The sequence below is a fragment of the Vanacampus margaritifer genome, chromosome 17, assembly GCF_051991255.1.
Source record: "Vanacampus margaritifer isolate UIUO_Vmar chromosome 17, RoL_Vmar_1.0, whole genome shotgun sequence".
In the NCBI taxonomy this organism is placed as follows: domain Eukaryota; kingdom Metazoa; phylum Chordata; class Actinopteri; order Syngnathiformes; family Syngnathidae; genus Vanacampus; species Vanacampus margaritifer.
This window is the reverse complement of record NC_135448.1, coordinates 7,125,700-7,142,460: the sequence shown is the minus strand read 5'-3', so window position 1 is coordinate 7,142,460 and position 16,761 is coordinate 7,125,700. Positions and strand designations below refer to the sequence as shown.

General features: G+C 37.5%; 1 protein-coding gene across 1 annotated transcript in view; it reads right to left on the bottom strand.

Moving 5' to 3' along the window:
• stt3b (STT3 oligosaccharyltransferase complex catalytic subunit B) overlaps window positions 1–16,761 on the bottom strand; it is a 64,855-nt gene that overhangs the window by 13,246 nt on the left and 34,848 nt on the right. Inside the window, exons 6-11 of the mRNA XM_077547931.1 lie at window positions 15,600–15,698; window positions 12,754–12,900; window positions 7,179–7,227; window positions 6,530–6,684; window positions 4,504–4,715; window positions 1,186–1,373 (exon numbers count right to left, since the gene is read on the bottom strand). Of these exons, the coding sequence (XP_077404057.1) occupies window positions 1,186–1,373; window positions 4,504–4,715; window positions 6,530–6,684; window positions 7,179–7,227; window positions 12,754–12,900; window positions 15,600–15,698 (850 nt within the window). The remainder of the gene's footprint in view (window positions 1–1,185; window positions 1,374–4,503; window positions 4,716–6,529; window positions 6,685–7,178; window positions 7,228–12,753; window positions 12,901–15,599; window positions 15,699–16,761) is intronic.

The window sequence follows — 16,761 nt, the reverse complement described above, 5'->3', positions numbered from 1 at the left end:
CTGATGAGATTATATTATACTGTTTAGCGTTGAAGTGTGTTGATTGCTGTTTGCGGGGAATAAAGGACACAATTATTCTAGCACAGTATATCAGTCTCTGTGTATTCATTGTTGCCGCCGATCACTCACGATCCTGCATAAAAATATAAAAGTGAAGTAGTGTTTTCCACAAAACACTCATTCACACCCAGCCATTTTCTATGAAGCAACCCCCTGCGCTCCTGGCTGTTTTACTGGATTTTGAAAGGCCCACAGAATATTGTGTTCTATTGCTATAAAACAAGGAACCTACCAAAAGAAAGATGAAAGTTTCTGTTTTCATCAGAATTTTTTTTTGTATCGGTTTCAGTTTTGCAGCAATTAGCATTAGAATATAGCTAGGTCTCATCATTATTCACATTCCCGTTGAAAACACTGTCAAAAAGAGCTTGTTGCAACATGGCCCTGGCTTATCTCTTATACTCTGCTGCCACCTGCTGGGCGTTTTATTAAATAACTACCATTGCTTTAAGCCACCTCTTCAGGTCAGAAGCCGAATCAACGCCTTCTGTATGTTCTTACATAAAAAAGTATTTAAAAACAAAACAAACATGTAAATATGTTTCTGGGAGTAAAGGACAAAGTATTAAAAAACTTATTTAAATTATTTTGGGTTTGAATGAGTTAAGGATGACTTCCACTTTTAGCAACTCTTGTCATTTTTAGTCGACAGTAAGTGGCAAAATGGCCAGTACAGAAAGTTATCTAAAGAAGAGCAACATCAGTTTTACAATAGCAATTCAGATTTTTTGGGGGAAAAAAACATTTATGTCCTAAATAAGGCGACCAGAAATGCAATGTATAAGGGATATGACAACTTTGTTACATCTCGCTGCAAGTATTTTTGAAAGTTTGGAATGAGTGCTACGCTACTCTCTGAAGACGGGCAATAACTGCGGCATATGCTTAACACAAACACATTTACATGACCTAGAAAGTCTAAAATAAGTAGCCATATCAAAGCGTGCACTGTCATGCACACATCAATATTTCAACAAATGTTGTATGAAATATGCATGTACTTCCTGCTTTTTGTAGAGCCCCCTTTTCCCCACCACTGATTTAGCCCCTCCGTATGGTAATTTTACAGCCATTATCAAATTACAGCAGGAGGTGTGTGAACGTGCGGGAGTGTGTAACTGGTACCCGTCATGGTTGTATGAAGCCAGCACCACGCTGGGGCTGGAGTAGGCATTGCTGGTGACCCACGTGCAGTGGACGGCAAACATCATCAGGAGCATTAGCATGAGCATGGTGACGATGGACTTGATGTTTGAACCCAAACCTTCTTCAGCTTTCTCTTGCTCGGACACATGTTTTCGCACCTTGCCAGCCTGAAGGGGGGCACAAAGATTTTTGATGCTGACGTTACATAAAGAGTACAAACAAAGTTGATTAAATTACCAGATGAAATGCGGAAACTATGGTATAGAGTACTCATGTTATGTGCCTTTGAGGATACTTGGGAGTAAGATAAAATACAAAAAACATACGACTCACCCTTCCCCCATTTCTATCAAGGCCATGTTTGTGGGTATTTATATATACCTCTATATCATTTTATATATATATATATATATATATATATATATATATATATATATATATATATATATATATATATATATATATATATATATATATATATTTGTCAGTGACAACCAGAGGTGGCAAATCCAGGTCCAGAAAATAAAAAGTTAAAACCCTGCCACAGTTTGGCTTTAGCCCCTGATGCTAGCTAGCTAGCTCCCTAAATGGCAAACAAGCACCATGGGAGCTAGCTAGCTAGCACCTGGGGCAGAGGTGGTAGGTAAATCCAGGTCCAGAAAGTAAAAACCCTGCCCCAGTTTAGCTTTAGCCCCAGGTGCTAGCTAGCTAGCTAGCTTCCATGGAGCTTGTTCACCATTTAGGTAGCTAGCGAGCTAGCGCCCATGGTGCTTGTCAAGGCGCTATCTGTGACCCCTGCACGATCTGTTCCGCGCATGCGCAGAAGATTGGCCATCTTGGATCGCCAACAACACTAGAACAAAATGCCTTCATATGCCTGCGCGATATTGCATGTTCGTAAAATGATACATGAAAAAAAGAAAATTGGATTTTTGATGAATTTTTAAGTAACTTTTGATCCTATACGTTTTAAAGATAACCATTTTACTTTTAACCCCAATATATTTCCAGTGAGCCTGCATTGTTATACTTTAGAGTAGGTCTATGGTGTGTGTTTGTTTTAAATGACCCCCACCCCTCACCCAGTCTCAACCCCTATGCTATTGTAACCGTAAGATGTTGTTGTCGTTTCCGGAGGATGGGCAAAAGGCTGGCTACAAATAGTTTAGAGTTGATGTATTCTGGCGCCTTCCTGCTAAATTAACCAGACACGGCAGGACAGGATTCAAGCACGTCTCTCTTATTTAACGCTCTTCTCCAACGAGGCTGGCTCGGTTACACCTCTCTCTCTCCTCTCATGACATGCGTAGTACAAAACACTTCAGCATGTAAAACTAAAATAAATACAAAACCAAAAGTAATAATTCACAAAACAAATAAGTCAATTGCAAGTAAATAAAAAAATACACATTTGCAAACGTGTTCCACTATGATAATGGCCACACATTGTTCTAAAGACAATAAAAATAAACCGTACCCACTCTCATAGAAAACTATAATTACAGTGATGAAATGTTGTCTTACACGGAGCCACTTTGATTTCATGCACCTTGACCTTGAAGTGTTGGTATAACTATTGAACGGCGGCGTTCAAATGTGAGACAAAAAAATGCTGCTGCTAATATTTTCAAGATTTTGACTACCTGAAGAGGATCTCAAGTGCATGTGCTTGCCGGAAGGAAAGTGATTTGATGAAAATACCATTGGTGCGGATGTTCATTCAGGATATTCATTTCAAGTAGTGTTGTTCCGATAGCGTTTTTTTTGGCCCCCGATACCGATTCCGATACCCAGCTTTACAATCAGTATCGGCCGATGCGATATCATACCGATAACCAAGTTTTTTCTCAACATGAAAAAGCTGTACTGCCATTGGTTCAGAGCATGCAAGGGCCAATAGGATATCTTAGCTAGGCATGCAGTGAACATGTCACACATCAGTGAATGTCGTGCACGAGCAAGACACAAGATGCTGCACCCAAAGTCCTATATTAGCGTCAGAATTAATGGTATCGGCATGTTACTTGTTAGAACTCACTGATACCGATACGACTGTTTTAAAGCAGTATCGGGGCCTCTGCCGATACCAGTATCGGTATCGGAACAACACTAATTTCAAGAATATTTCTGTAAATGAGGTGTTTGCTTTATACTGAATGTTTTGTCTGGCGAAGAATAAACGGTACCGAACCACTCATTCATCATGCGAGTGTGCTCAGAGTGTGCTCAGAACTGGGTAAACGTATCAAATAGCTGTAGTTGAATCACAGATGAATCACAGTTATCTGAAACGGCTCAAAATATTGGTGGGATGTGTAGATGAAAGCTGCCAGCTTGCCTTTTGGAGCACAGAAGCCTCACAAAAGGGTGTTGAGCTCAGCGCGAACAACAACAGCAATATCACGGTGACTTCATGACTCAAGAGATGGATTTACACTGTATGGTAAAGTGAGACAATTTAAATTTTTGGCTCTCGAGTCGTTCAATTCGGATATGCATCATAGCAGCTTTAGGAATGGGTGATATGGCCTTAAAAGCTTTTGTTCTCCACAAAAATATAATTGATAAAACATAATAATATATTTAATAAAAAAATAAGTACAATTATTTTTTCCCGTTTTAGAAAATGCAAGTGATTTAGGAACAGGCAATATAAGCTTTTATTCTCCACAAAAAATCTAATTTATATATATCTATATATACATTTTTTAAGTAATTTTTTACTTATATGGCCTGATAAGCTTTTGTTCTCAACACACAAATCGAATCTATTTAAAAAAATATATTAAAAAAATAAAATTAGTTTTTTCCCCATTATAGAAAATGTAAGTGATTTAGGAATGGGCGATACGGCTTTATAAGCTTTTGTTCTCCATAAAAAATCTAATTTATTTAAAAAAAAAATAAAAATAAAATCCCATTATACAAAATGCAAGTGCTTTAGGAATGGGTGATATGGCCTTATAAGCTTTTGTTCTCCACAAAAATGTAATTTATTAAAAAATATATATTATTTTTATAATAAATAATTTTTTTTCCATTATAAAAAAATGCATTTGAATTTAAGAAAATAAATCTAAATAGAAACGCTAGAAATTTGAAAAAAGGCCCAACATTTGCCCAAAAAAACTATAAAAGTGTGAAGAGTAAACAAAAAAAACCATGAAATGCAAATCCAACCCAAGGTGGTATCATACACCTCGACACGTGTAGAGTCTAAACAAGACAGCTTCCTGTGACCATGTGTCGAAAAAATTTCCATTTGTACAGTACAGCTTGACAATTCATCCACCCTACCTTATCATAGAGATTCCCAGAATTCCTCTTGTCGTCCTCATCACTGCTGTCTTCAGCGGGGGGCTTCTCCCGCTTGGTGTCATCTCCCATGTAGTGTTCAAAGACACTGGAGAAAGCCACGGCTGACAGCATGCACACCACCGGAGTTAGTGTCAGCATGAGACGCACCATCACGCCGGCGAAGTACACCGCACTGATGGCATACAGGGCCACTGCAAAGAAGAAGAAAAAAAACACAGATGACTCATTGAATAAGTGCAGACTGAAAAGATACGGTGGATGTCAAAAATGGTGTTGAGAGTAAAAGAAATCCCATGAATAAAGACAAAAAAGAAGGCAGCCTCAGGCTCAGCTAATCAGGCTTTTCTAGTTCTCCACGTTACAGCCCCGGAATAAAAAGTAGGCTGGTAGCTTTCAGTCCTTCAAAAGCACCGACCTGGCTCAACAAGTGAGTGCCTAATCAATAGCAATAATTGGCTTCAGTAAGTTGTAGGAGAAACGGACTGCTGAAGGGCGTTTCTATTGCTATCGAGACAGTGTTGTCCCATTCTTTTCATTAAAAGTAATATTTGTGTAAGTTTAGCCCTGTGATGTCCTTCACAGGGTGGATTTTGATTGCAAGGAAAATGAACTGGTAAAAGAGTGTATTTTTTTTATGATCCAGTTAGAAGGCACCTGACTAGCAGTCCTGCTCCTCCCTTTCACTCTTTTCATTCTTTGTTTCTATAGTATATCTTTACTAATCTATTTATTTTTAAGTCGTAGATTTGTTGTCAGAGACTATGCACTTATATGTGTAGCATCCCCTCTGCTTTTCAGTTTTGTATTAAAAAGGATTTGGATAATTATGTTTTTAAATCTGATTCATTACTTGAAAAAAATAGATAAATCAATTATTTCAATAATCATTAGCGAGCAGCTCTAAAACTGAAAACTGTGCAGCTAATCCATGCGACTGGTATCGGAATTCATGGATGTGATTGGAATCAGCAGGATAAAACCCCGATCATACCCCTCCTGTTCTCCATAACATTACATTCTCTCAGTATTAGTCTGTTATTCACAAAAATCTTTCCGTTATCTTTAGGCTGAATCTGTTTCAAATTAGACGGCAATAATGCAACAGAGTTGAATGCGACGGCTACACCCATTTGGATAACTGTCAAGGGAATACTTAATTTGATAAAAAAAATAAAAAAAATTGGGGGGCTGGACCAACATTTATAAATGTTTCTTTCACCCACATTATACAGTTTTTTTATACAGAGTGAATTGCGTTTCCTTATCTGAATGAAGCAGACTTCACAATTCTTCATGACTCTACTGAATAATATGAAACTGTCAGCATTCACTTTCAGCAGAAATTACATTTGGCTTCAGAAGTACTTTTTGTGCTCCATTCAGTTCAGCCTTCCATTTTCATATTTCTGTCCATCTTGTCTGTGTAAATGTCTGCTTGCGTCATTATTCTGGCATGGACAGCTTTTCCTGTGTGAAAAGGATGACTACTTATGTGGACAAAGGCCCACCAGGTTAAACCATGGTGTCCCGCAAGGCTTGGGGTTAGGTCCCCTTCTGCTCATTTCTTGCCAGCCACATCAAAAGATGCAGTGGATTACAGTTCCAGTAACAAACAAAACATTCTTGGCATTCCCTTCCACTATCAAACTGGCCCGATGCTATAACACCCTGGATGTCCGCCAACTGCTTGAAACTGAAGCGCACTGTCCCAAAATCTCTTCCCGTCCTCCAGAGTCTTCAAGAATTTAGTGTCTTTTGTTATGATCAAATAATTAAAGCTCATTCATTTAATGACTATCCAATGAGTGGTAAAACATGTCAAATATGTTGAATATGAATATCGGTGAACACATCAGCCCACTCATATTTTCATTGAGTTTTAATTTTTTATTTTTTTGTTTTTTTTTTAAAAATATTTTCATTGAGTTGTTGCGTGATACTAGGTAATGTGTCTTTAAAACATACCGGGACATTAGATGACCTTGAAGTTCACAAACGGACTTACCAAACACTCGCTCATCATTTATGTTCTTGATGCAGAACCAGAGGCCTGCCGGGAATGTGCACACTAGGATGTGAAGGTCAAAGAAGAAGGAGACCCACGTCGTCGGCTGGTGCTCCGACACCGATGCGATGATGGGGATGTGGATCTTGGCATAGCTAAGGGGAAAGTGGGAAGGACAGACATGAGCAATTTGACAAATGATACAATAAATCCTCCAGAATAATAAGGTGGAAAGATCCATTACACCCACAGTATCTTTGTAATGAAACATTAAGATATATCACCACACATGAGTTATGCGCTTTCTTTGCTCTTCCTTTTGTGTTTTATGCTCTCTGTTCATTCATTACGGCTTTTTACCATACAGCTTGAAATATTTCCTTCTGAAGTTTTTACTGATTTCGATGGGGAGGAGAAAGAGCCACAAAAAGAATTTGTATCCAAAGGAAACGGCATCAATCAGCAGACTGATTGTCACAAACGTCTTTGGAGATCACAGGGAGCATGCTGCTATGTGGGACAAGAAATATTTCTGTTGTAGAGTTTAACCCGCTTCGTCATGGAACAAGTTAAGATTTTCTGCTGTGTTATAAAAGATGAGCATAATGTTCAACTCTACAATTGTTTAGCACACATTAGCAACACTTACCCAGTGTCCCAGAGTGAGTAGAAACGCCCGCTCCAAGGAGCAATGTACCCTACAGACAGAAAATAATCTTTTTAAATTGCAATTCAAAAGCAATAACAATCCTTAACGCTATCTGATCTTCATGTCTTGACATAAACATGGAAATTGCTTGAAGACAATGAGAAACATTACTCACTATTTATTCACCAACTAAAAATCTGAATTAAATGAATCACTATGTGATCGTTGCCCTCCAGTCACTGAAAACCGCAAACTTCCATGATTATCAACAATTAGTGGTTCAGTAAGTGTAAGACTACTAAATTGAATGGCTAACAAACAATTTAGTATTGCGCTTAGGTGAGGTAAACCATGTCCAGCTCTGTCCCCTGCTGATTCATCTGCACATTTATATCCACCATAATTATGACACAACAGCAACATTGTCTAAACACGGTATTCTGATTAGTATTTTGTATGTGGAATATGAATAAAGCAGCAAAAACCCACCTGTTTTTACCCATCTCAGGGGGCGGCCATCTTGCCACTTGCTGTCGACTGAAAATGGCATCACAGTTGCTCAAGGCTCGACCAATCATAGCTCAGCTTGGGAATGTCACATGACAAAATTCAGAAAAGTGGTGAGCCGTGGTTGGTCATTACCTCAGCAACTGTGATGTCATTTTCAATCGACGAGTGGCAAAATGACCGCCCCAAGGTTGATTTATCTGCTTAATTTATATTCCACTAACTTAATATTAACCAGAATGCCATGTTTAGACGAGTGGGGAGGATACAAAATATTGTGAAGACATTTTTTGGGTTGACTTCCCCTTAAGGAGTAAGAATGTGAGACATGTGCCATTAAACGCCAGGTTCAGTCAACCTAGAACATTTGATAAACTATAGACAAGGAAGAAAGACAAGAGATTATTTTTTACTCATGAGGAGAACGGACAAAGATGTGCTCAGTTACAATCTCTGACCCGCTCTGAGGCGCACTCTCCCGAGCCCTCAGTTGTTTCAGTACTTATCTTGTGATAAAGGCAAAGTTCCTGTTCTGCAGCTGAAAGAACGCAAGTCATGCTTTGCAAAAATATAAGAGCAAAGATGGGATAACGTATGTACATTTATTCTAACAAAACCTGATGCTAAAGGAAGAAGAATTCTGACTGTCATTTAATCTTGATTATCATCTTTGTAAAGTGAAAATATTTAGTATGTTTGGAATTGGTCTGGGAAAAAAAGTGGTATCGAACATCTCTGCTATTGTATATCATTATATTGTACAAGTGGTCAAAGTAGTGGCTGGACATGTAGATACTTCCCAGCTGACAATGCAAGAGCAAGCATACAGCATACTGGGCAGATCACCAGTCAGTCGCAGGGCTGACACCAGAGATTACGTTAGCCTTTTATTTCCACTGCCAATTTGGCCAGCGGCTTTTCTGTGCCTCTGGCCAAATATGACTTCTAGCAGCTGTAGTTTGGCTCATTCGTAGCATTATGCTGTGTGGCCAACTTCCATTCCAAAAGTCCAACCACTCCAATCCCTGCCATTTTTAGACAACCCAGAGATCTGTCATAAAGCATAGGAGCCCATAGAGAGGCTTAGCAACAAGATTCTTTCTGTGGCATAGGTGTTTAAATTGCTATGTATGTATATGAAAAATTGCTGTCTGCCCAAATATCAACAAATATCAAATAAGAAATAACAACCAATGGAATTTTCTGAGCAAACTAGCACCTCGAGTAAAAATACAGTGGATGCTTTGAATTAATTTAGTTAATCAATTTAGTCAATTAAGTGTACTGCATTGATTGTAGCAAATCATCTAAATTTATTTAGATGCATGGGAAGAGTTCTATTTATTTTTTTTAACATACAAAATGCAATGTGTCTTAGTCATCTATGCGATGCAAGTAACGTTTGCAAGCAATATTTGCATACTATTTTAAACCAACAAACTACCCATTGTGCTGGTATTATTCCTGCTACACATTTTGTGCTGGCTATAAAAATGATATAAGACATTTAATCACTTAAATCACACGAGCAAAAAGGTTCAGAAAATGTGAGGCTCATGTGTAATCATAGTCCTCCTGATTGTAAGAATATTAATCTGACATCTTAATTACGGGAATTCTCTTATTTATAAACATAAGAGGAAACATTTAAACTGCAAATTAGGCACAAGGCATTTCATATGTGCATACATATTTTAAGCTTTGATCTGGAATATATTACAGTTCTGAATTGTTGCTTGGGGGGCTCTCACAGTCGTACATGTGCACAACCAACACCCATACAAAACAACACAAATGAGCTCAGCTGCATATTTTTAAATGCAATGTTGCCCATTTTCGAACTGTGACTCATTTGCTACCATCTAAAATAAACTAAATAAACCAAAGCACCGACACTTCATTTCTAAAACAGAGAGAATAGTTTGGAGAGTTTAAAAAATTCATCGCATGGTTCCGAAGACTGAGGAAAGCAAGCAACAAGTTGGTTGAGTTTAAATGTATGATGGTGAGTGCTGAAAAGCCACACGCTATCTATATATAAAACATACACTCACACACACTCACTCTAACTGGCCCAAGTACAGCAATTGATTATAAGCACAGTGACATAAACCCCACTTTAATGATGATCTATTGAAGGAGCAATGTGTTTTATGGATACTGTTGGAGTGGTTGTAAATTTATGACATTCATCGCCATTGAGGGCTGTGATTTGGGGTGATGTTGAACAGAGTTCTTCTAAGAAGTGATCTCAAAATGGTAAATCAAGTCTAATTCCTACAAATGGAATGAAGCGTAATTTCACATAAACAAAAAGCACTCCATCAGCGGCACAAATTACGGCATTGAAATACTGATGAAAATCTAAATGAAATCAATAAATAGCCAAGGAAGCGTGAAACATTGGTGGCTCAGCTAACCATAAACTACAAAGCAGAGCTGCGTATCAGAAGAAAATATTAACTGAAAGGACAATATGAAAAGACAAGAAATGCAGACAAAAATACTGACTACGAGTGTAATACAGTAACCGTTTAATTCACCAAAATGAAGAGGGAGAGTACCCTTTTCATCAAATCTGGCTCCCTTCAGCTTAGAATTGCTCAACCTGGCATTGCAATTCTTGCAGTTAGGACACTGACTCCTTCCTATCACCCAATTCTATATTTATAGAGCTCTTTAAAAATAACCACCACTGCTTCCTTTCTGCAGATCCAATGAAAAAAGCAGATGCCCCAGACTTGTACCTTGTGGAACACCATACATTCCGTTATACATGTGAATTAAAATTGCACATATTCGCCTGACCACGTTCTTTTTTTCTTTTCTTTTCTTTTTTTTTTACATACTTAGTAAGAAGGGATTACACTACTAAAGCAATCACATGACGTTCCATCACAACAGCCACAAGTCGACTACTGAGCGCACAGATGGAGCACAGATAGGCCAAGCAATGTAGCGTGATCAGTGATCACCTATAGCCAATGGTGGCCAAAGGGGGCGTATCATCATGAACTAGACCAAGTGCAACTTCTGCAGAAATTGTGTAGGGATGCTGGAAGCTGAATGCTAATAGCTACAGTAATTGCTAAGAAGGAAATTGAACGATAAATTATGTGAAAATCACACATTTTTATTTGTAGTTAAATGACAAATGAATAAAAAGAAAACTTGAATTGCAATCTGTCTAAGGTGGGATTTAATCATTTCAGTTCATTTTCTAAGTGTTTAAACAATGTGATTAAAGAATGTGAGAGGAGTATTTTAAGGCTTAAACTACAAAACAAACTTATGTTTTCTTCCATTATTTCAATCAAGTCAATTGCTTATCATTTTTTGTGCATTCAAATACGTTTACACTGTGTTTTAATAAGTTCAAGTGTGTTTTAACTTGGAGGGGGACTTCCATGTTTAAAATAAGATAATAGAAAAAATGTTTATCATAATCTATCTACAGTACAATAAAAAGTACTTTTTTTGTTTTAGTTTCCCTCACTTTACTGTTTAAGATCTTCAAACGAAAGTACAGTAAATATTAGTCAAAGTATGAAGACATGTACAAGCCTTTGCGGCATCATTCCCTCCATGCACTGTAAAATGTGCTACAGAAACAAACCATGACACATAAAAGCAATCGGCAAGACTTCAGCAAATATCCCGAGACATCAGCTTGTTTTGAGTTTTCTCTCTCCATTCTTTTGTCATGCCACCCACAAAAGGCTAACCGCTGATGCAAAGTGGATAAATGTGATGACAACCATAAAACCAGGAAAGGAAATTATTCTGACATACAGGTAGCTAAAATTATCTGCCCTGATTGCTCAGGACAATATGTCAACAATAATAAGAGGACAACACTAAGAATGTTAAAGTTACATGAAACATTTCCTGCTCAGTTTGTTGCAGATAAAAATGGATTGCATTTTATATACAGCCGCATTTCATTTCATGCATTATCGGGCTTCACGCTCATTTGCCATCATTAAGAGCTTTTAGTGTGGCATGAAGCACAAGAATCCTCTGGGCACGGTATATATTGGAGGCAAATCTATCTGATGCGAGCATCCCAGATCAGTTCATTGACCTATTTGAGAGCACGCTTATTAATCTAATCTGCCATGGTATTCATGCACAAATGACCGCTGTAAAGAACATTACGGGAAGTATTGTAAAGAAAGATCAAGAGATTAACAAATTCATAAACAGATTTACGAGGACTCATTATGAGATTGTCTGCTCATTAATATTTATAAGTTTTAAATACCAATAGATAATTAAATCTTATAAATGTGGCAATATGTTATTGTGGTTTTTATTCTCTATACTTTTTTTGCCGTGAAACAACTCCCACACAATACTTTTAAATTTACACCGTTCAAATTTCAACTTGCTGATTCCAGTACTTACAGTATTCGCACAATTTAACGTTAAATATCAAAGTTTCCCCATTCATTCTCAATGGGACTGACATTGAACTTTTTCTAAGTCCCACTTCCCATTACCACCTGTCTGATACTGCTCAGTGGCGCCGTTGGTAAAGTATATTGTCTAGTAACCAGGAGGTTGCAGGTTCGAATCCCACCTCTGACTGTACATTGCAATATGTCCATGGCGGTTATGCTAAATGATATACACGTATACCATCAGGAAATGGATTATAATTACACTGAAATGATTACAGGCATGTTAGCTTTCAGCATCAGATGGGACTTTTCAAAAGAAATACGCTATTAGCCATAATTTTGAATAAGTCAAGTTGGCTCAGTGGTTAGAGAGCAAGTGCCTGCAATCACGGAGTAACTGGGTTCAAACCCCGCTTGGATCACATTTAGTACATTCAATTGTTCACATGATTTATCTTTCAATTTACTTCATAAGGACATGCATTCAAATCTTAGCATTCAGCTAATAGCATTCAGCTTTTCAGCATTCCCACACAATTTCTGCAGAAATGGCACTTTGTCTAGTTACTGAGTGTCATGTAAAGCTGTGCAATGGCTCACAATGGTAAATTACATATCATGTTGTACATGTTGATACCATGCCAGCCAGGATATTGTATTCATACCTGTGTATGTGAGATAGATGACGGTGAGGAAGACCACGCCAGCGGCGAGAGAAACACCGAGGAAGAAGAGCGTCTGGAATTCTTGTCTGGTCAGTCTGTCTCTCAAGTACTGCAGGAAGGCATACGCTTGGAGTAGTGCAAACACACCTGAAAGTAGGGGGGTGGAGAACAACAGTTTTCAAATGTGTTAGACTAAATCGGGAATGTGTTTGCATTGTCTTGTCAATTCATAGTCATCGTGCAGAGCTCTTCAATTGGCCTCTTTTTAACATCAGCTGAATTTGTTGAGGGGGAAAAAAATTAAACACTTCTTCTTTCCAGCATTTTCTTTGACAAACCATCACCCTGTTCTTCACCGTGCCCACCGTCCTTTCCACCCTCAAGCCCCTGAATGTTTCTTGGAGAGCAGCCATGGTGCTAAAATTCTATCCCACCTCCCCACGTGCCCCAGGGGGCACCGTCCCAACAAATCCATGGCTCAGTCACTCTACCGTCTCCCGTGGTGCTTCTTAAATGCTACCGCCAGATGTTCTGAGCAGCTGCTACACGGGCAACACAAAATATACTTAAGCAGGAAGGCAAAGCTAAAAACAGAGTAGCAGATATTTCTGGTGGTGAATTGCTTAACATCTCGCTGGTTGCCGTTTGCGTGCATCAAAAAACAAAAACCTTCACATGAATATACTGCTGCAGCGTTGCTTGGAAACAAAAAGTATATATAAGATTCTCATTGTTAGGGACTCTACACTAGTGCACGTTTATAAAGAAAATACCGTCTGTCAGTGTCCAATAATAGCAAGATTTTTGCTCAGTATTTTAAGAAAACAATACAATGCGGTTACCACACCATTGCTTAGTTACTAGGAGTGTGACAATATATCGATATCGTGATAAATTGTGATACTTTGTCTCCTGATAAATGATCAATACGCCTACGCAAGTATCGCAATATTTGTAGTTAATATACAGCCACTATAACGGCTCCATTGTTCATTACTTATTGAGCAATTACTTGGCATGCCACTAGGGGGAGCGCCTCATAAGAGCGGCGGGGAAATGTATGGAAGTCTTCAGGCAAAGAAGACTCATGACCTTACTTTTACTTGTGTAAGACATTTATTATCTGTCCAGCAACTGACTCAGTTTTGCATACGTAACATTTTAAAACATGTTATGATAATTTCTGAGGAATATTAATATTGATTTAATGTTTGTATTTATTTACTTTTGCAATGTTACATTAAAAAATCGTCACAGTTTATAAAATGAAACAATTCACTATGTAACTAACTGACTGACATGTTGCATGACAATAGTGTTTACGAAAGACACAAATTTGTTCACAGAAAGTGGTCTCTGTTAAGACATTTGTATTTGTTGAAAAAAAAATAAAAAATACACCAAAGTACTCACGTGAAGAAGACACCAGTTTTAATATTTTGTTTCAGTGATGGTACAAAAATAAACTATTTTCTTATTTAAAAAAAAAACAAATTTATGTCTTGAGTAGTTTAATCGTAGATCATTGAGGATTTATTACCTGACCAATATATCGATAATCGCTGTATCGTCATATCGTGAGATAATCGTTATCGTGAGCCATGTACCGCATATCGTATCGTATTGTGAGGTACCCAGAGGTTCCCACCCCTATTAGCTACGGTCTTGAAAAACAATACTGATATTTTAAGAATGCAAATAAGGCTGGGGTGCTGGGCATTTGACTAAATGTAATAATATTAAAAGTCAAAATGGTGGTAAAATGGCCTGAAAGGGTCATGACAGCGACAGGACACTGATTACATTGTATTTAATAAACACTAAAACTACCATACAAAAATATGTCGATTTATATGCTTCAACATTTATTCCCCAGCTTTTACATGCATTAACTTACACAACAACTAAAGGTCCCTTTTGCTTCCGTAATATATTAGCCGTTTAAATGTGAAGAAAAAAACAACATAAGAAGACTGATTCAGTAACTTTGCACCTCTTTCAAAGCAAGAGTATCATTAAATCTTCAAAGTAGGCCAGTAAAGGAGAGCAGATAGTAGATTAAATAAGGACCATTATTCAGATATTTATGATGTGCTCGCAGTGTAACCGCCACTGAGAGCACTTCAGTTCGAGGAGATTATCATTTCTTCCCTTGTGTACCTCTAATGCAGGGATCACCAATTCCGGTCGGGAGTCCTGCAGGTTTTAGATGTTTCCGCCTACCAACACACCTCATACTAAAGATACGGATCGTTATCAGGCATGCTGATGAGCTGAATTTATGAATCGGGTGTGCTAGTGGGCGGAAACATCTACAATCTGCAGGACTCTGGACCGGTGAATTGGTGAACCCTGCTAATGTGAGAGATGCTCGACAATTTTAGACACCTATTGTGACTGATTTGCTATTGACTAAAATGTGAAATCTTGAATGGTGAAAGCCAAATCTTCTGTGAGTGCCTGTCAATTCTGCAAAGATATTTTACTATACGAAATGAAACTACAACAATTTCATGGTTAGTGACAAAAACTATAATGTAATCACTGTTACCACAATATTGCTAAAAAGAAATGTAAAAAGTTACCTATGAGGACTGTTTTATTTTTATTTTATTTATTTATTTTAAATACAAGAAACCAAACACCTAATATTAAAATAACAAAAGACAACAGTTTTGTAAAGTGAAATACTGTCCACCTTCGACATTTTCTTAGCACATATACTCACCTTATTATGTATGGGTTTATATAATTATAATAGAATTTGGCATGTACAAAGTAAACAATTGAATGCACTGCACTTCTGTCGGAAAATGGAAATGTCAAATCAGTCACATCTGACTTACCGGCAGCAGCCATATGCTCACTGGTCCTGATTGGCTGGAAGCCGACAAACGGAATCTGCATTGACAGTACAAGTCCAACAATGTAGAATGTGCTGTAGGCTGTAAAGAGATAAGGACATGAAAATAACTTAGAATCTATCAAACCACAAGCTCAAACTCCCAAAGGTACATCAATGCCAGATATTTCAACAAATGTAGACTCATGTCTGCTTTCATTTTTTTCCCCCTTATGTACAGCTGGAGCAAAATCATCTCACTGTGAAATGGCTATGATCTAATTGCAAAACTCTCAAGGATGTCTGCTTTATACATCACAGTGAATAAAGAAAAAAAAAAGTTGCAGATGTACAAACGTGTAAATAATAGGGCTGGGTTTAAAAAATTCTAATTTAATAATCAATATTGAATCGATTTTCCTATTCAATTATTTAAATCGCTCTTTTTTTCTCCTAAGAAAATACAATTTTAAAGGCCAATTTTTTTTTCTAATTGTTTTTTCCTAGTATTTTCCTATTATTCATGAAAGACCTGACTTATTGCACTTTAAGACAATTCTGAATCTTTTTAGTCTATATTTAGAAATATATATTTTTTCCTGATGAAAGAAGAGACTAATCTTTCTTTTGGTAGGTTCCATGTTTTTATAACAATAGAACCCAATATTTTGCGGGCCTTGTAAAATCTTTCAAAAATCTAGTAAAACAGCTAGGAGCGAAAGGGGTTGCTTCACTGAAAATGGCTGCGAGTGAATGAGTTAAACACTAGAGATAATCTATCTGCTTTTACGAAATGCTACAGAAATCCAAGAATAATAATTACTGCTGAGGCTGAAATCAAACGATTTGAATAATTTGAAACAATAGCTCTAAATGATTTGACAATTTTGATTGCTTGGCTTCATTTTGCAGAAATGGTTTAATTCCATGGATGTTGAAAGGTTGGGCTGATCTGAGCCAAGGGATTGTTTCAGGACCGCAAATATATTCTCTACGAACATTGTAGCAGGAGGTAGAATTTATTTGAGAAAACACGGCCAATTGCTTACGATTGTGAGATGGGCAAAGGAATGAATGGGAATTTTGAGTTTTTAGCATCTAATGGAAGGTTCTATTGGAGGAAGACATTTTTTTTTTTTGCATACTTGTACATTCAGATTCCAATC